Consider the following 19,491-nt stretch of genomic DNA (forward strand, 5'->3'; position numbering starts at 1 on the left):
ACATACCCTCGTCAACCTCATTAGCCTCATCATTATGTGTCTCCTGTAGAAAAACTACATTAAGCCTTTTCTGTTGTATTACTTCTAATACCCAAGCCCTCTTATTCCTGTCCCTTCCCCTCTTATTCCTGTCCCTTCCCCTCTTATTCCTGTCCCTTCCCCTCTTATTCCTGTCCCTTCCCCTCTTATTCCTGTCCCTTCCCCTCTTATTCCTGTCCCTTCCCCTCTTATTCCTGTCCCTTCCCCCATTAAAATTGAGAGAACCGACCCTTAATACCTCCATACAGAGAAGAGAAAGGAAAAACAGAAGAAACCACAGAGAAACCAGACAAAGAGAAAAGCACCCTATGAGGAATGATAATCATCACTGTTTTAATATTTTCTTATCCTTACCACGTTTCCCATCACCTTTTGCTGCCATGACAGCAGTAACACATTTCCTCAAGCGGAAACGCTTCTTCACACTCAACTGGTCCAACCCCACCATCTTCTGTAACACCACAGCTGACCTCACAAACATAACAACATGAAAAACATATTTAACAGATTTCCCAGAAGTCCAGTCCAGGAACCCATTTTCCTCACCTAGATTGTAAATTTAGTCCTCACCGGCTGCTCTCACATCAACAGGGATATCAGACATGTCCAGATCCCTCTCCTGATCCTCCTCAACTGAGGCCCTGGACCCCTGACTCCCCTCTGTCACATTCCTCTCAACACTCCCCACTTACACCCCATTACTCGTACTGGGCATCTCCTCCCCTGCCTGGGAGACTAGCCCACCCTGAACCCCCTCCTGTACCCCATTACTCGTACCGGGCATCTCCTCCCCTGCCTGGGAGACTAACCTGAACCCCCCTGAACCCCTCCCCTGCCTGGGAGACTAGCCCCCCTGAATCCTACTCACCGGGCATCTCCTCCCCTGCCTGGGAGACTAGCCCAACCTGAACCCCCTCCTGTACCCCATTACTCGTACCGGGCATCTCCTCCTGCCTGGGAGACTGGGAGCCTAGCCCAACCACCCTGAACCCCCTCCTGTACCCCATCCAACCTGAACTCTGTACCCCATTACCGGGCATCTCCTCCCCTGCCTGGGGGAGACTGAAGCCCATTACCTGAATCTCCCCCCTCCTGGGTACCCCATTACTCGTACCGGGCATCTCCTCCCCTGCCTGGGAGACTAGCCCAACCTGAACCCCCTCCTGTACCCCATTACTCGTACCGGGCATCTCCTCCCCTGCCTGGGAGACTAGTCCAACCTGAACCCCCTCCTGTACCCCATTACTCGTACCGGGCATCTCCTCCCCTGCCTGGGAGACTAGTCCAACCTGAACCCCCTCCTGTACCCCATTACTCGTACCGGGCATCTCCTCCCCTGCCTGGGAGACTAGTCCAACCTGAACCCCTCCTGCCTGGGAGACTAGTCCCCTGAATTACCCCATTACTCGTACCGGGCATCTCCTCCCCTGCCTGGGAGACTAGTCCAATCTGTACCCTCAACACAAACAACTTGTTCCTCAGCAACAGGTGCCTGTGGCTGCTCTACCACTGTCGGCCCACCTCTCCCTATATCAGTGGGCCCATGCTTATAAGGACCACCTGCGTCCCACTCTCCGCCGTCTCCCTTTTTGGGCAAGCATGTCGCTTATGGCCAACATCCCCACACTCAAAACACTGTTACCTACCCATACTAGCATATACTTGACTTCAAACGACAACTATAAAGTCTGCTCCGGTGAGTCCAAAAACATAAACAAAAAACATAAACATATTTGCACAAATGTCTTTATTATTTTGGAACTTTTGTGAGTGTAATGTTCACTTTATTGTTTATTTCACTTTTGTTAATTATCTATTTCTATTTCACTATTTCACTGAACATATGTTTCCCATACCAAAAAAGCCCTTCAATTGAAAATGAATTGGATTGAGAGAGAGAGAGAGAGAGAGAGAGAGAGAGAGAGAGAGAGAGAGAGAGAAAGAGAGAGAGAGAGATACAGAGAGAGATACAGAGAGAGAGAGAGATACAGAGGTACAGAGATACAGAGTGAGAGAGAGAGAGAGAGAGAGAGAGAGAGAGATAAAGAGAGATAAAGAGAGATAAAGAGAGACAGAGAGAGGAACAGAGAGAGAGATAAAGAGAGACAGAGAGAGGTACAGAGAGAGAGATACAGAGAGACAGAGAGAGGAACAGAGAGAGAGAGAGAGAGAGACAGAGAGAGGAAAAGAGAGAGAGATAAAGAGAGAGAGAGAGAGGAACAGAGAGAGATAGCTCAAGAGACAGAGAGAGAAGAACAGAGAGAGAGAGAGAGGAACAGAGAGAGAGAGATACGGAGAGACAGAGAGAGGAACAGAGAGAGAGAGAGACAGAGAGAGGAACAGAGAGAGAGATACAGAGAGACAGAGAGGAACAGAGAGAGATAGCTCAAGAGACAGAGAGAGACATTATATTGTCTCTTAGTTCTTAGATTGGTTGGTTATTCGTCGAGAGGCCTTCCTTACCCTGGTTCAGGTAGGTATACTGAGTGGTATACTTCTACTATTTCAGAGTGTGGGTTTTGTGACATATATATGAGTATATAAGTACCATATATTGATTTTGAGTATCTAAGTACCATATATTGGTTAAGAATATATACTGTAAGTACCATCTATTGGTTAAGAGTATATATACTGTAAGTACCATCTATTGGTTAAGAGTATATACTGTAAGTACCATCTACTGGTTAAGAGTATATAAGTACCATCTATTGGTTAAGAGTATATACTGTAAGTACCATCTATTGGTTAAGAGTATATACTGTAAGTACCATCTATTGGTTAAGAGTATATACTGTAAGCACCATCTAATGGTTAAGAGTATATACTGTAAGTACCATCTACTGGTTAAGAGTATATAAGTACCATCTATTGGTTAAGAGTATATACTGTAAGTACCATCTATTGGTTAAGAGTATATACTGTAAGTACCATCTATTGTTTGAAGCAGCTACGTGTGAGCAGTTGCAGGTATGTGTGTGTTTATAACAGACATGGGTCTATGTATATGTATTTGCATACTGTATTTCTGAAGGGTAAATACCAGCAAGTGGCAGGTGAGTATGTCTTTGTGTACATGTAAATGTATGCATTAGTACCAGGAAGGAACCGGTGAGTATGTCTTTGTGTACATGTAAATGTATGCATTAGTACCAGGAAGGAACCGGTGAGTATGTCTGTGTGTACATGTAAATGTATGCATTAGTACCAGGAAGGAACCGGTGAGTATGTCTTTGTGTACATGTAAATGTATGCATTAGTACCAGGAAGGAACCGGTGAGTATGTCTGTGTGTACATGTAAATGTATGCATTAGTACCAGGAAGGAACCGATGAGTATGTCTGTGTGTACATGTAAATGTATGCATTAGTACCAGGAAGGAACCGGTGAGTATGTCTTTGTGTACATGTAAATGTATGCATTAGTACCAGGAAGGAACCGGTGACTATGTCTGTGTGTACATGTAAATGTATGCATTAGTACCAGGAAGGAACCGGTGAGTATGTCTGTGTGTACATGTAAATGTATGCATTAGTACCAGGAAGGAACCGGTGAGTATGTCTGTGTGTACATGTAAATGTATGCATTAGTACCAGGAAGGAACCGGTGAGTATGTCTGTATGTACATGTAAATGTATGCATTAGTACCAGGAAGGAACCGATGAGTATGTCTGTGTGTACATGTAAATGTATGCATTAGTACCAGGAAGGAACCGGTGAGTATGTCTTTGTGTACATGTAAATGTATGCATTAGTACCAGGAAGGAACCGGTGACTATGTCTGTGTGTACATGTAAATGTATGCATTAGTACCAGGAAGGAACCGGTGAGTATGTCTGTGTGTACATGTAAATGTATGCATTAGTACCAGGAAGGAACCGGTGAGTATGTCTGTATGTACATGTAAATGTTTGCATTAGTACCAGGAAGGAACCGGTGAGTATGTCTGTGTGTACATGTAAATGTATGCATTAGTACCAGGAAGGAACCGGTGAGTATGTCTGTGTGTACATGTAAATGTATGCATTAGTACCAGGAAGGAACCGGTGAGTATGCCTGTATGTACATGTAAATGTTTGCATTAGTACCAGGAAGGAACCGGTGAGTATGTCTGTGTGTACATGTAAATGTATGCATTAGTACCAGGAAGGAACCGGTAAGTATGTCTGTGTGTACATGTAAATGTATGCATTAGTACCAGGAAGGAACAGATGCTCCTCTGAGTTGAGTCCCATTCGAAGCAGCTGTTGATGTAGCAGCCGGCGTTGATGAGGAACAGGATGCATCGTCTCACTCTGTTGAAGTTTTGCAGAAGCAACTGGACAGAGCACAGAGGTGACATAAGCAGTCAAAAACATGACAATCAAATGTTATTGGTCACATACACATTTTTAGCAGATTATTGCGGGTGTAGCGAAACGCTTGTGCTTCTAGCTCTGACAGTGCAGTAATATCTAACAAATTACACAACATATACCCAATACACACAAATCAAGTAAAGGAATGGAATTAAGAATATAAACATATATATTATTAATTCCGTTAATGACGGTTGATGGGCAAGGAGTCGAGGAATCAACTTGTATTTAGTCAACTCTCATTCTAGAGTTCGTTATGTAATTGTATGTAATCAACACCCTCTCAACTAATCAGAATTGAGTATTTAGCCAAGCCGTGGTACAAAGCTTCTTAAGGCCATAATACTGGCAATGTGATGGGCAAATGGCAACAAGGACAATATGTCATCTGGTCTCTCAAACCCCATCATTTTGCCAGCCTAGTGTTGGTCAAGTATTGGCACAATATTGTTAACGAAATGCTGAGACTATAAGAAACTTAATCACTAAATCAAGTCATGTTCACTGAAGCTGTGTCTCTTTAAGTCTCTTTAGCCGAAGGCAAGTCATAGTAATAGTGTTAACAGCCCGTGATGATTTCACATCCCTAAGGAGTTCAGGCAGGCATCAGGCCACAGATGATGAAAGCACCACAGTCCCATTCTGCTGTGTTCCAATCACGAAATACCAAAACAACATGACAGAAGAAAATGCATCCAGGAAGTAGTCCCCGAAGAGGGAAAGTGTTATTCTGATGTGTCTTTAAGAGGATTCTGGGACATTTAGAGGTAGTTGTATTTTTAGACCACTGCCTAATTCATTATTCAAGGTAGAGTAGTGGTGAACTGAGAATGACTGTGAGTCTACGGTGTCCTGGTGGGGACATCCACCCCCTGAAGACAACAGCACTCTGAGTCACCCACATCCCTGCACACGGCCACGCTTTGATCACACTACTGTAACTAGCAGCAGAGGGACTACTGTAAACTATCTCTCTCTCTCTCAAATGTACTTCCTATACCAACATTAGTAGTTATATCTAGGCCCAGGAGTTTACCTGGGATGATATGACCACACCAGGACAAACTCTGGTTCCTGTTATAACTACAGCCTGGAGTTGTTCCTGCTTTGGTAGTTTAATGAATGCAGATATCAACTGCTGAATAGTGGAATTGTAATGTAATATAATGTCTGTATTTGACTGGCTACTTTGGGTTTTGGGGGTCTTGTGTTTGTAAGGACAGACAGCGGCCACAGCAGGGACTAGCCCCACACAAAAGAGCCCTCACGGGGCAATCTCTCTAAAGCCATCAATGACATCATCATTCAGAGATGCTGACATGGGGCATCTCTATGAGTCAGAGGTGAAGTACAGATGAAAACAGAGAGGAGCGAACAGGGAGGGTGGACAGGGAGGTTCACACTCCACACAGGGGAAAGTGCAGAGTGTGCATCTTTTAGCACACAGAGAGAGAGAGATAGAGTGAGAGAGAGAAAGAAGAGGAGAGAGACAAAAGGGTGTGGGAGCGGGTGACTGCTCAGCCCAAACAACGTTTATGTGACACGTCTGATGTGGGCCAGCCCCCGCGATTCAGCCCTTTGTGAGTCCGCCACATTGAGCGGTGTGACAATGAAGTGCAAAGCAGCAGTGGCACAGAGGGCCAACTAAGGATGGCCAATCTACTTATACACCCCCAGAGTTGACAGCTTGACATTTCTATTCTCCGCTCACAGTAAAGCAGCGAGGAGGGTGGAGGAGGAGGGGGGGGGGGAGAGGGATGTTTTCTCTCACTCTTGCCCACACTGTTGTGGCCTCACAAGATGCCACTCAAGACTGGTTGAGTTTTGTTAAAATATCTCATTTAATGGGGGACTGTAGTAGATGCTGAGCTAAACGGGGCGACAGAGTGGAGGGTGGCGGTGTTAACCTACCTGTTTGGACACTCTGGGCTCATCCTCTATGTATTTCTGCTCTTTGGGTATCAACGTCATGAGACCTGCCTTTACCTGGTGTGGGAATAATAAACACATTTAAACACACAGCCTGTGGTGGGATATTATCACAATAACACAATATGGCATAGATCTTTAACTGAATGGACTGTCTTGACTACATGCAGATATGATGTTGAGAGTAGCGCCACACGTCACAGACTACAGTGAGAGCCCTCTCCCTCACACACAGCACTAAGATGGCCGCCAGCAGGACACACACAGTGACAACGAATGGGCGAACAAAGGCGGCTGAGTGGGAGTTTTCGATCATTTAAGTGAAGACGAGGACGGGCGATAAGAGACGCCAGGGGAGGGAGGACAAACAGAAAGACGATGGTGCTGGAGTGTGGAGGGTGGGGACAAACAGAAAGACGATGGTGCTGGAGTGTGGAGGGTGGAGACAAACAGAAAGATGATGGTGCTGGAGTGTGGAGGGTGGAGACAAACAGAAAGACGATGGTGCTGGAGTGTGGAGGGTGGAGACAAACAGAAAGACGATGGTGCTGGAGTGTGGAGGGTGGGGACAAACAGAAAGACGATGGTGCTGGAGTGTGGAGGGTGGGGACAAACAGAAAGACGATGGTGCTGGAGTGTGGAGGGTGGAGACAAACAGAAAGACGATGGTGCTGCTGGAGTGTGGATGGTGGGTGGAGGGTGGGGAAACAGAAAGACGATGGTGCTGGAGTGTGGAGGGTGGAGACAAACAGAAAGATGGTGATGGTGCTGGAGTGTGGAGGGTGGGGACAAACAGAAAGACGATGGTGCTGGAGTGTGGAGGGTGGGGACAAACAGAAAGACGATGGTGCTGGAGTGTGGAGGGTGGAGACAAACAGAAAGACGATGGTGCTGGAGTGTGGAGGGTGGAGACAAACAGAAAGACGATGGTGCTGGAGTGTGGAGGGTGGAGGGTGGGGACAAACAGAAAGACGATGGTGCTGGAGTGTGGAGGGTGGGGACAAACAGAAAGACGATGGTGCTGGAGTGTGGAGGGTGGAGACAAACAGAAAGACGATGGTGCTGGAGTGTGGAGGGTGGAGATAAACAGAAAGACGATGGTGCTGGAGTGTGGAGGGTGGGGACAAACAGAAAGACGATGGTGCTGGAGGGTGGAGGGTGGAGAGAAACAGAAAGACGATGGTGCTGGAGTGTGGAGGGTGGAGACAAACAGAAAGACGATGGTGCTGGAGTGTGGAGGGTGGAGACAAACAGAAAGACGATGGTGCTGGAGTGTGGAGGGTGGGGACAAACAGAAAGACGATGGTGCTGGAGTGTGGAGGGTGGGGGGAGACAAACAGAAAGACGATGGTGCTGGAGTGTGGGGGGTGGGGGGAGACAAACAGAAAGACGATGGTGCTGGAGTGTGGGGGGGGGGGAGACAAACAGAAAGACGATGGTGCTGGAGTGTGGGGGTGGGGGGACAAACAGAAAGACGATGGTGCTGGAGTGTGGGGGTGGGGGGACAAACAGAAAGACGATGGTGCTGGAGTGTGGGGGGTGGGAGGGGACAAACAGAAAGACGATGGTGCTGGAGTGTGGGGGGTGGGGGGAGACAAACAGAAAGACGATGGTGCTGGAGTGTGGGGGTGGGGGGAGACAAACAGAAAGACGATGGTGCTGGAGTGTGGGGGGTGGGGGAGACAAACAGAAAGACGATGGTGCTGGAGTGTGGAGGGTGGGGACAAACAGAAAGACGATGGTGCTGGAGTGTGGGGGTGGAGACAAACAGAAATACGATGGTGCTGGAGTGTGGAGGGTGGGGACAAACAGAAAGACGATGGTGCTGGAGTGTGGAGGGTGGGGACAAACAGAAAGACGATGGTGCTGGAGTGTGGAGGGTGGAGACAAACAGAAAGACGATGGTGCTGGAGTGTGGAGGGTGGGGACAAACAGAAAGACGATGGTGCTGGAGTGTGGAGGGTGGGGACAAACAGAAAGACGATGGTGCTGGAGTGTGGAGGGTGGAGACAAACAGAAAGACGATGGTGCTGGAGTGTGGAGGGTGGAGACAAACAGAAAGACGATGGTGCTGGAGTGTGGAGGGTGGAGGGTGGGGACAAACAGAAAGACGATGGTGCTGGAGTGTGGAGGGTGGGGACAAACAGAAAGACGATGGTGCTGGAGTGTGGAGGGTGGAGACAAACAGAAAGACGATGGTGCTGGAGTGTGGAGGGTGGAGATAAACAGAAAGACGATGGTGCTGGAGTGTGGAGGGTGGGGACAAACAGAAAGACGATGGTGCTGGAGGGTGGAGGGTGGAGAGAAACAGAAAGACGATGGTGCTGGAGTGTGGAGGGTGGAGACAAACAGAAAGACGATGGTGCTGGAGTGTGGAGGGTGGAGACAAACAGAAAGACGATGGTGCTGGAGTGTGGAGGGTGGGGACAAACAGAAAGACGATGGTGCTGGAGTGTGGAGGGTGGGGGAGACAAACAGAAAGACGATGGTGCTGGAGTGTGGGGGTGGGGAGACAAACAGAAAGACGATGGTGCTGGAGTGTGGGGGGTGGGGAGACAAACAGAAAGACGATGGTGCTGGAGTGTGGGGGTGGGGGGACAAACAGAAAGACGATGGTGCTGGAGTGTGGGGGTGGGGGACAAACAGAAAGACGATGGTGCTGGAGTGTGGGGGTGGGAGGGGACAAACAGAAAGACGATGGTGCTGGAGTGTGGGGGTGGGGGAGACAAACAGAAAGACGATGGTGCTGGAGTGTGGGGGTGGGGGAGACAAACAGAAAGACGATGGTGCTGGAGTGTGGGGGGTGGGGGAGACAAACAGAAAGACGATGGTGCTGGAGTGTGGAGGGTGGGGACAAACAGAAAGACGATGGTGCTGGAGTGTGGGGGTGGAGACAAACAGAAATACGATGGTGCTGGAGTGTGGAGGGTGGGGAGACAAACAGAAAGACGATGGTGCTGGAGTGTGGAGGGTGGGGGGACAAACAGAAAGACGATGGTGCTGGAGTGTGGAGGGTGGGGACAAACAGAAAGACGATGGTGCTGGAGTGGAGGGTGGGGGGACAAACAGAAAGACGGGTGCTGGAGGTGGAGGGTGGGGACAAACAGAAAGACGATGGTGCTGGTGCTGGGGGGGGGGGAGACAAACAGAAAGACGATGGTGCTGGAGTGTGGGGGTGGGGAGACAAACAGAAAGACGATGGTGCTGGAGTGTGGGGGGTGGGGGGACAAACAGAAAGACGATGGTGCTGGAGTGTGGGGGTGGGGGGACAAACAGAAAGACGATGGTGCTGGAGTGTGGGGGGGGGGGGGGACAAACAGAAAGACGATGGTGCTGGGTGGTGGGGGTGGGGGGAGACAAACAGAAAGACGATGGTGCTGGAGTGTGGGGGTGGGGGAGACAAACAGAAAGACGATGGTGCTGGAGTGTGGGGGTGGGGGAGACAAACAGAAAGACGATGGTGCTGGAGTGTGGGGGGTGGGGGGAGACAAACAGAAAGGATGGTGCTGGAGTGTGGGGGGTGGGGGGACAAACAGAAAGACGATGGTGCTGGAGTGTGGGGGGGTGGGGGGAGACAAACAGAAAGACGATGGTGCTGGGTGGGGGGTGGGGGGACAAACAGAAAGACGATGGTGCTGGAGTGTGGGGGTGGGGGGACAAACAGAAAGACGATGGTGCTGGAGTGTGGGGGTGGGGGGGACAAACAGAAAGACGATGGTGCTGGAGTGTGGGGGTGGGGGGACAAAAACAGAAAGACGATGGTGCTGGAGTGTGGGGGTGGGGAGACAAACAGAAAGACGATGGTGCTGGAGTGTGGGGGTGGGGGAGACAAACAGAAAGACGATGGTGCTGGAGTGTGGAGGGTGGGGACAAACAGAAAGGATGGTGCTGGAGTGGGGGACAAACAGAAAGACGATGGTGCTGGAGTGTGGAGGGTGGAGACAAACAGAAAGACGATGGTGCTGGAGTGTGGAGGGTGGGGTGGGGGGGACAAACAGAAAGACGATGGTGCTGGAGTGTGGAGGGTGGGGACAAACAGAAAGACGATGGTGCTGGAGTGTGGAGGGTGGGGAGACAAACAGAAAGACGATGGTGCTGGAGTGTGGGGGGTGGGGACAAACAGAAAGACAAGACAAACAGAAAGACGATGGTGCTGGAGTGTGGGGGTGGGGGGGACAAACAGAAAGACGATGGTGCTGGAGTGTGGGGGGGGGGGGGACAAACAGAAAGGTGTGGGGGGTGGGGGGACAAACAGAAAGACGATGGTGCTGGATGGTGCTGGAGTGTGGGGGTGGGGGGGACAAACAGAAAGACGATGGTGCTGGAGTGTGGGGGTGGGGGGGGACAAACAGAAAGACGATGGTGCTGGAGTGTGGGGGTGGGGGGGGACAAACAGAAAGACGATGGTGCTGGGAGTGTGGGGGTGGGGGGACAAACAGAAAGACGATGGTGCTGGAGTGTGGGGGGTGGGGGAGACAAACAGAAAGACGATGGTGCTGGAGTGTGGGGGTGGGGGGGACAAACAGAAAGACGATGGTGCTGGAGTGTGGGGGGGGGGGGGGGACAAACAGAAAGACGATGGTGCTGGAGTGTGGGGGGGGTGGGGGGACAAACAGAAAGACGATGGTGCTGGAGTGTGGGGGTGGGGGGACAAACAGAAAAAGACGATGGTGCTGGAGTGTGGAGTGGGGGGGGGGGGGACAAAAAGAAAGACGATGGTGCTGGAGTGTGGGGGTGGGGGGACAAACAGAAAGACGATGGTGCTGGAGTGTGGGGGTGGGGGGGACAAACAGAAAGACGATGGTGCTGGAGTGTGGGGGTGGGGGGAGACAAACAGAAAGACGATGGTGCTGGAGTGTGGGGGTGGGGGGACAAACAGAAAGACGATGGTGCTGGAATGGGGGTGGGGAGACAAACAGAAAGACGATGGTGCTGGAGTGTGGGGGTGGGGGAGACAAACAGAAAGACGATGGTGCTGGAGTGTGGAGGGTGGAGACAAACAGAAAGACGATGGTGCTGGAGTGTGGAGGTGGAGGGGGAGTGTGGGGGGTGGGGGGACAAACAGAAAGACGATGGTGCTGGAGTGTGGGGGGTGGGGGGACAAACAGAAAGACGATGGTGCTGGAGTGTGGGGGTGGGGGGGACAAACAGAAGAGATGGTGCTGGAGTGTGGGGGGGGGGGGACAAACTGGATGGTGTGGAGGTGGGGGTGGGGGAGACAAACAGAAAGACGATGGTGCTGGAGTGTGGGATGGGGAGACAAACTGGATGGTGTGGAGTGTGGGGGGGTGGGGGGACAAACAGAAAGACGATGGTGCTGGAGTGTGGGGGGGGGGGGAGACAAACAGAAAGACGATGGTGCTGGAGTGTGGGGGTGGGGGGAGACAAACAGAAAGACGATGGTGCTGGAGTGTGGGGGTGGGGGGGGACAAACAGAAAGACGATGGTGCTGGAGTGTGGGGGTGGGGGGAGACAAACAGAAAGACGATGGTGCTGGAGTGTGGGGGGTGGGGGGGACAAACAGAAAGACGATGGTGCTGGAGTGTGGGGGGTGGGGGGGGACAAACAGAAAGACGATGGTGCTGGAGTGTGGGGGTGGGGGAGACAAACAGAAAGACGATGGTGCTGGAGTGTGGGGGTGGGGGAGACAAACAGAAAGACGATGGTGCTGGAGTGTGGGGGGTGGGGGGGGACAAACAGAAAGACGATGGTGCTGGAGTGTGGGGGTGGGGGGACAAACAGAAAGACGATGGTGCTGGAGTGTGGGGGGGAGGGGACAAACAGAAAAACTGGAGTGTGGGGGTGGGGGAGACAAACAGAAAGACGATGGTGCTGGAGTGTGGGGGTGGGGGGAGACAAACAGAAAGACGATGGTGCTGGAGTGTGGGGGGGGGGAGACAAACAGAAAGACGATGGTGCTGGAGTGTGGAGGGTGGGGACAAACAGAAAGACGATGGTGCTGGAGTGTGGGGGTGGAGACAAACAGAAATACGATGGTGCTGGAGTGTGGAGGGTGGGGACAAACAGAAAGACGATGGTGCTGGAGTGTGGAGGGTGGGGACAAACAGAAAGACGATGGTGCTGGAGTGTGGAGGGTGGAGACAAACAGAAAGACGATGGTGCTGGAGTGTGGAGGGTGGGGACAAACAGAAAGACGATGGTGCTGGAGTGGAGGGTGGGGACAAACAGGATGGTGCTGGAGTGTGGAGGGTGGAGACAAACAGAAAGACGATGGTGCTGGAGTGTGGAGGGTGGAGACAAACAGAAAGACGATGGTGCTGGAGTGTGGAGGGTGGAGGGTGGGGACAAACAGAAAGACGATGGTGCTGGAGTGTGGAGGGTGGGGACAAACAGAAAGACGATGGTGCTGGAGTGTGGAGGGTGGAGACAAACAGAAAGACGATGGTGCTGGAGTGTGGAGGGTGGAGATAAACAGAAAGACGATGGTGCTGGAGTGTGGAGGGTGGGGACAAACAGAAAGACGATGGTGCTGGAAAGAGTGGTGCTGGAGGTGGAGGGTGGAGACAAACAGAAAGACGATGGTGCTGGAGTGTGGAGGGTGGAGACAAACAGAAAGACGATGGTGCTGGAGTGTGGAGGGTGGGGACAAACAGAAAGACGATGGTGCTGGAGTGTGGAGGGTGGGGGGAGACAAACAGAAAGACGATGGTGCTGGAGTGTGGGGGGTGGGGGGAGACAAACAGGATGGTGCTGGAGTGTGGGGGTGGGGGGAGACAAACAGAAAGACGATGGTGCTGGAGTGTGGGGGTGGGGGGACAAACAGAAAGACGATGGTGCTGGAGTGTGGGGGGTGGGGGGACAAACAGAAAGACGATGGTGCTGGAGTGTGGGGGGTGGGAGGGGACAAACAGAAAGACGATGGTGCTGGAGTGTGGGGGTGGGGAGACAAACAGAAAGACGATGGTGCTGGAGTGTGGGGGGGGGGAGACAAACAGAAAGACGATGGTGCTGGATGGGGGTGGGGGAGACAAACAGAAAGACGATGGTGCTGGAGTGTGGAGGGTGGGGACAAACAGAAAGACGATGGTGCTGGAGTGTGGGGGTGGAGACAAACAGAAATACGATGGTGCTGGAGTGTGGAGGGTGGGGGGAGACAAACAGAAAGACGATGGTGCTGGAGTGTGGAGGGTGGGGGACAAACAGAAAGACGATGGTGCTGGAGTGTGGAGGGTGGGGACAAACAGAAAGACGATGGTGCTGGAGTGTGGAGGGTGGGGGGACAAACAGAAAGACGATGGTGCTGGAGTGTGGAGGGTGGGGACAAACAGAAAGACGATGGTGCTGGATTGTGGGGGGTGGGGGAGACAAACAGAAAGACGATGGTGCTGGAGTGTGGGGGTGGAGACAAACAGAAAGACGATGGTGCTGGAGTGTGGGGGGGGGGGGGGGACAAACAGAAAGACGATGGTGCTGGAGTGTGGGGGGTGGGGGGACAAACAGAAAGACGATGGTGCTGGAGTGTGGGGGGGGGGAGACAAACAGAAAGACGATGGTGCTGGAGTGTGGGGGGGGGGGGACAAACAGAAAGACGATGGTGCTGGAGTGTGGGGGTGGGGGAGACAAACAGAAAGACGATGGTGCTGGAGTGTGGGGGTGGGGGGAGACAAACAGAAAGACGATGGTGCTGGAGTGTGGGGGGTGGGGGGAGACAAACAGAAAGACGATGGTGCTGGAGTGTGGGGGTGGGGGAGACAAACAGAAAGACGATGGTGCTGGAGTGTGGGGGTGGGGGGAGACAAACAGAAAGACGATGGTGCTGGAGTGTGGGGGGGGGGAGACAAACAGAAAGACGATGGTGCTGGAGTGTGGGGGGTGGGGGGACAAACAGAAAGACGATGGTGCTGGAGTGTGGGGGTGGGGGACAAACAGAAAGACGATGGTGCTGGAGTGTGGGGGTGGGAGGGGACAAACAGAAAGACGATGGTGCTGGAGTGTGGGGGGTGGGGGAGACAAACAGAAAGACGATGGTGCTGGAGTGTGGGGGTGGGGGGAGACAAACAGAAAGACGATGGTGCTGGAGTGTGGGGGGGGGGGAGACAAACAGAAAGACGATGGTGCTGGAGTGTGGAGGGTGGGGACAAACAGAAAGACGATGGTGCTGGAGTGTGGGGGTGGAGACAAACAGAAATACGATGGTGCTGGAGTGTGGAGGGTGGGGGGAGACAAACAGAAAGACGATGGTGCTGGAGTGTGGAGGGTGGGGGCACAAACAGAAAGACGATGGTGCTGGAGTGTGGAGGGTGGGGACAAACAGAAAGACGATGGTGCTGGAGTGTGGAGGGTGGGGGGACAAACAGAAAGACGATGGTGCTGGAGTGTGGAGGGTGGGGACAAACAGAAAGACGATGGTGCTGGATTGTGGGGGTGGGGGAGACAAACAGAAAGACGATGGTGCTGGGGGGGTGGAGACAAACAGAAAGACGATGGTGCTGGAGTGTGGGGGTGGGGGGACAAACAGAAAGACGATGGTGCTGGAGTGTGGGGGTGGGGGGACAAACAGAAAGACGATGGTGCTGGAGTGTGGGGGGTGGGGGAGACAAACAGAAAGACGATGGTGCTGGAGTGGGGGGTGGGGGGACAAACAGAAAGACGATGGTGCTGGAGTGTGGGGGGTGGGGGGACAAACAGAAAGACGATGGTGCTGGAGTGTGGGGGTGGGGGGACAAACAGAAAGACGATGGTGCTGGAATGTGGGGGGTGGGGGGACAAACAGAAAGACGATGGTGCTGGAGTGTGGGGGTGGGGGGACAAACAGAAAGACGATGGTGCTGGAGTGTGGAGGGTGGGGGAGACAAACAGAAAGACGATGGTGCTGGAGTGTGGGGGTGGGGGGACAAACAGAAAGATGATGGTGCTGGAGTGTGGGGGGTGGGGGGACAAACAGAAAGACGATGGTGCTGGAGTGTGGGGGGGGGGGGACAAACAGAAAGACGATGGTGCTGGAGTGTGGGGGTGGGGGGGACAAACAGAAAGACGATGGTGCTGGAGTGGGGGGGTGGGGGGACAAAAGAAAGACGATGGTGCTGGAGTGTGGGGGTGGGGGGACAAACAGAAAGACGATGGTGCTGGAGTGTGGGGGTGGGGGGACAAACAGAAAGACGATGGTGCTGGAGTGTGGGGGGTGGGGGAGACAAACAGAAAGACGATGGTGCTGGAGTGTGGGGGGTGGGGGGGGACAAACAGAAAGACGATGGTGCTGGAATGTGGGGTGGGGGGGAGACAAACAGAAAGACGATGGTGCTGGAATGTGGGGGTGGGGGGAGACAAACAGAAAGACGATGGTGCTGGAGTGTGGAGGGTGGAGACAAACAGAAAGACGATGGTGCTGGAGTGTGGAGGGTGGAGACAAACAGAAAGACGATGGTGCTGGAGTGTGGGGGTGGGGGGACAAACAGAAAGACGATGGTGCTGGAGTGTGGGGGGGTGGGGGGACAAACAGAAAGACGATGGTGCTGGAGTGTGGGGGTGGGGGGACAAACAGAAAGACGATGGTGCTGGAGTGTGGGGGTGGGGGAGACAAACAGAAAGACGATGGTGGTGCTGGTGGGGGTTGGGGGAGACAAACAGAAAGACGATGGTGCTGGAGTGTGGGGGTGGGGGAGACAAACAGAAAGACGATGGTGCTGGAGTGTGGGGGGTGGGGGACAAACAGAAAGACGATGGTGCTGGAGTGTGGGGGGGGGGAGACAAACAGAAAGACGATGGTGCTGGAGTGTGGGGGTGGGGGGAGACAAACAGAAAGACGATGGTGCTGGAGTGTGGGGGTGGGGGGGACAAACAGAAAGACGATGGTGCTGGAGTGTGGGGGGTGGGGAGACAAACAGAAAGACGATGGTGCTGGAGTGTGGGGGTGGGGGGACAAACAGAAAGACGATGGTGCTGGAGTGTGGGGGTGGGGGGACAAACAGAAAGACGATGGTGCTGGAGTGTGGGGGGTGGGGGGGGACAAACTAGGAAAACAGGGGAGGAGGAAAAGAAAGAGACTTACAGCGTTAAAAACCACCTCTATTTCCAGAAAGATGACCCCTTTTGTTGGCCCTGTCAGCTCCTTGCTTTTCAAAGCGTAGGCTTTCCGTTCACCATTTTGAATCTGTGGGAGAGGGACATGACAGCCGTCTGTCTGGCAATGCCCTGCTGAATACACTCTCTGGGCCACCTTTGAACCCCAGCTGCTGCATCTGACAGAGAGCCCAAAACAACTGTGGCAACTCTGACAAGTACCTGTTCATTACCACCACAGCATTGTCAGGGAGATATGAACTATCCTGGGGAATTAGCCCCCCAGGACCGTACATTACCAATGGTGTTTTATTCATTTACTCTCGCTGTCTCTCTCTCTCACTCTTTTCTTTACATCGCTCTCTCTCCTTCTCTCTCGCTCTTACATATCTCTCTTTCTCTCGCCCTCTCTCTCGCTCTCTCTCTCACTCTCTCTATTGCTTTGTGCAATGATAACAGTCTCATCCACAGTTGCATCTTGTGTGTGTTATATCCTCCCCAGTGATTTTTTTTACAGTATTACCCCTAGGGGAGGTGATAGACAGCAGAGACATTTCATCAGGAGGACTCACGTTTAGTAAAGGGATGGCCACTTTACCCAGGAAGTCTGCGCTCCTGTCTCGGTCCTCGTCGTACACCGTCACCTCCAACACCGAGTGGATGTCCTTCACGTTACTACTCGCCACAGAACAACCGTTACACCATTACAATCACACATATCACACCCGCATCGTAGCATGATGAAACTCCAAGCCTCTATGAGCTTTGTACTCAACTAATAAAGAGTGTGAGAGTTGTATGAGGAAAGGAATTGTGGCTAGGAAATGTCATCTTTGAAAAGTAGGCTAGGGAGGAGAAGACTGATGGAAAGAAAAGAGGTTTCTCTTAAAGAAAGAGAGACACGGCGCCACTTAAAGGACGACCAAATTACCCAGCTTTCCCTGGGAATTCACTTGTGTATTTCCCTGTAAGGAAGGCTGAAATAATAATAATATATATATATATATATATATATATATATATATATATATATATATGTACATAGTCATGTACAGAATCCAATTATGGCATGTCAATCAAAATAAAAATGTATAGGAGGAATGATTTATAAGGGGATAAAACCTAGACCTCTGAATTTAAATCTCAACGATGTACTAGCATTAGCTATATTTTCTATGAGATATAGATTCGTGAATATATGATATGTTCTCACTGTCAAATAAATAGATTTGGACTATTTACAGTAGGCTAAGTGCAAACGCTGTGCAATGCTTTGCCAGTTGAATGAAACGCGTAGTAATGACATGGTTTGATCATATTATTCAGATGTTGAAGAAAACGTGCTTTATCCAAACAATGATCATGTAGATTTTGCAGAAATAGAGAGAACTAGAAAGAACATAGTTGACAAACAGAGAGATCGTCATGTGCATCCCAAAATAGTATTCACATAGTAATCCTTACATTTTACAATGTCCTTTGGCAAATGTGACAAGTAGTGGCATAACTGGAAACGGCTAATAACTGGAAATTAAGTATGAATTATAACTCATGTTTTTAAAACATCTTAAATGATTAGTAATAGCTATGATTGTTTTTTATAACCATGCCTCGTTATGATAATGTGCTATAGTTATAGGTACTGTAATACCTGTACTGTAATACCTGTACTGTAATACTACTTCAAAATGTATACTTCATATCTTATTATTTTGGGTGGCAGGTAGCCTAGTGGTTAGAGCATTGGGCCAGTAACCGAAAGGTTGCTGCATCGAATCCCCGAGTTGACAAGGAAAAAAATCTGTCATTCTGCGCCTGAACAAGGCAGTTAACCCACTGTTCCATGGTAGGCCATCATTGTAAATAAGAATGTGTTATTAACTGACTTGCCTAGTTAAAAAAATACAAAATGAAATATTAGCAACACAATTCAATAAATGTGCGTGTTTTCACATATATGAAGTATTGGCATATGTCAGAGAGTGAGAAAGACAGACAGAAAGAGAGAGCCCACCCAGCATGAGATCAGGATAGGTATGTGGCAACACATGATACAGAAGTGCACTCACAAGGTGAAGACCTTGTTCCACTCGGGGTTGAGGTTCTTGTAGACCGTGTGTGTCTGTAGCCGATCGTTACTCAGTTCCACCACACAGAAGGGGTCACTCTTCCCTGTGAAGGGTAGACAGACAGACACAGAGAGAGATATTATTTTGGAACGTCTGTGAGTGTAAAGTTTATTGTTCATTTCACTTTTGTATATTATCAACTTCACTTGTTTTGGCAATGTTAACATATGTTTCTCATGCCAATAAAGCCCCTTGAACTGAAATGTAATTGAAATTGAGAGACATGGTGATAAAAAGAGTAGCCCTAATATCTGTCTTGTTTACTCCGGTCTAATCCAGTGTCTGTGGCCTACAGATGAGGTGCTGGTGCTTAGCAGCAGCAGTAGGGGAAGTATTCTACCTGATAAAGAGGAGCAGAAGAAGAGCCAGGAGCTGAACAGAGAATTACCATCCAGTCCTCACCCTCCTCTCCCTTCTCATGACAGCTCGAGCCACCATTTATCACCGGCAGTAATGATGTGATGAAGTCATTTCACCCCACGCTACACCATACCACTGGCCCTGCTACAGGGATCCTAGTGCTCGGACTCCACCAGATAAGCACTAAGGAAACTCTTCCCGGGGCACCGGCGAGGATGGAATAGATAGGGGGGGGGGAAGACATCTTGTCTGACAGGGATGGAATAGATAGGGAGGGGGGAGGAGACATCTTGTCTGACAGGGATGGGGCTGAGATGAGGGAGGGGGAGAGAGAAGACATGTTGTCTGACAGGGATGGGGCTGAGAAGAGGGAGGGGAGAGAGAAGACATCTTGTCTGACAGGGATGGGGCTGAGAAGAGGGAGGGGGGAGAGAAGACATCTTGTCTGACAGGGATGGGGCTGAGAAGAGGGAGGGGGAGAGAGAAGACATCTTGTCTGACAGGGATGGGGCTGAGAAGATCTTGTCTGACAGGGATGGGGCTGAGGGGAGAGAGAAGACATCTTGTCTGACAGGGATGGGGCTGAGAAGAGGGAGGGGGAGAGAGAAGACATCTTGTCTGACAGGGATGGGGCTGAGAAGAGGGAGGGGGGAGAG

At 51.2% G+C, this 19,491-nt stretch overlaps 1 protein-coding gene across 3 annotated transcripts in view; it reads right to left on the reverse strand.

Annotated features, from left to right (window-relative positions):
* The window catches only part of LOC115116358 (multiple C2 and transmembrane domain-containing protein 1-like), a 255,296-nt gene that overhangs the window by 88,872 nt on the left and 146,933 nt on the right, over nucleotides 1-19,491 (reverse strand). For all 3 annotated transcript variants that reach the window (XM_065011417.1, XM_065011418.1, XM_065011416.1), the window contains exons 10-14: nucleotides 18,416-18,518; nucleotides 16,919-17,021; nucleotides 16,336-16,437; nucleotides 6,309-6,383; nucleotides 4,238-4,357 (exon numbers count right to left, since the gene is read on the reverse strand). In XM_065011417.1, coding sequence (XP_064867489.1) covers nucleotides 4,238-4,357; nucleotides 6,309-6,383; nucleotides 16,336-16,437; nucleotides 16,919-17,021; nucleotides 18,416-18,518 — 503 coding nt within the window. The remainder of the gene's footprint in view (nucleotides 1-4,237; nucleotides 4,358-6,308; nucleotides 6,384-16,335; nucleotides 16,438-16,918; nucleotides 17,022-18,415; nucleotides 18,519-19,491) is intronic.

The sequence above is a fragment of the Oncorhynchus nerka genome, linkage group LG27 (assembly GCF_034236695.1).
Source record: "Oncorhynchus nerka isolate Pitt River linkage group LG27, Oner_Uvic_2.0, whole genome shotgun sequence".
Taxonomy (NCBI): domain Eukaryota; kingdom Metazoa; phylum Chordata; class Actinopteri; order Salmoniformes; family Salmonidae; genus Oncorhynchus; species Oncorhynchus nerka.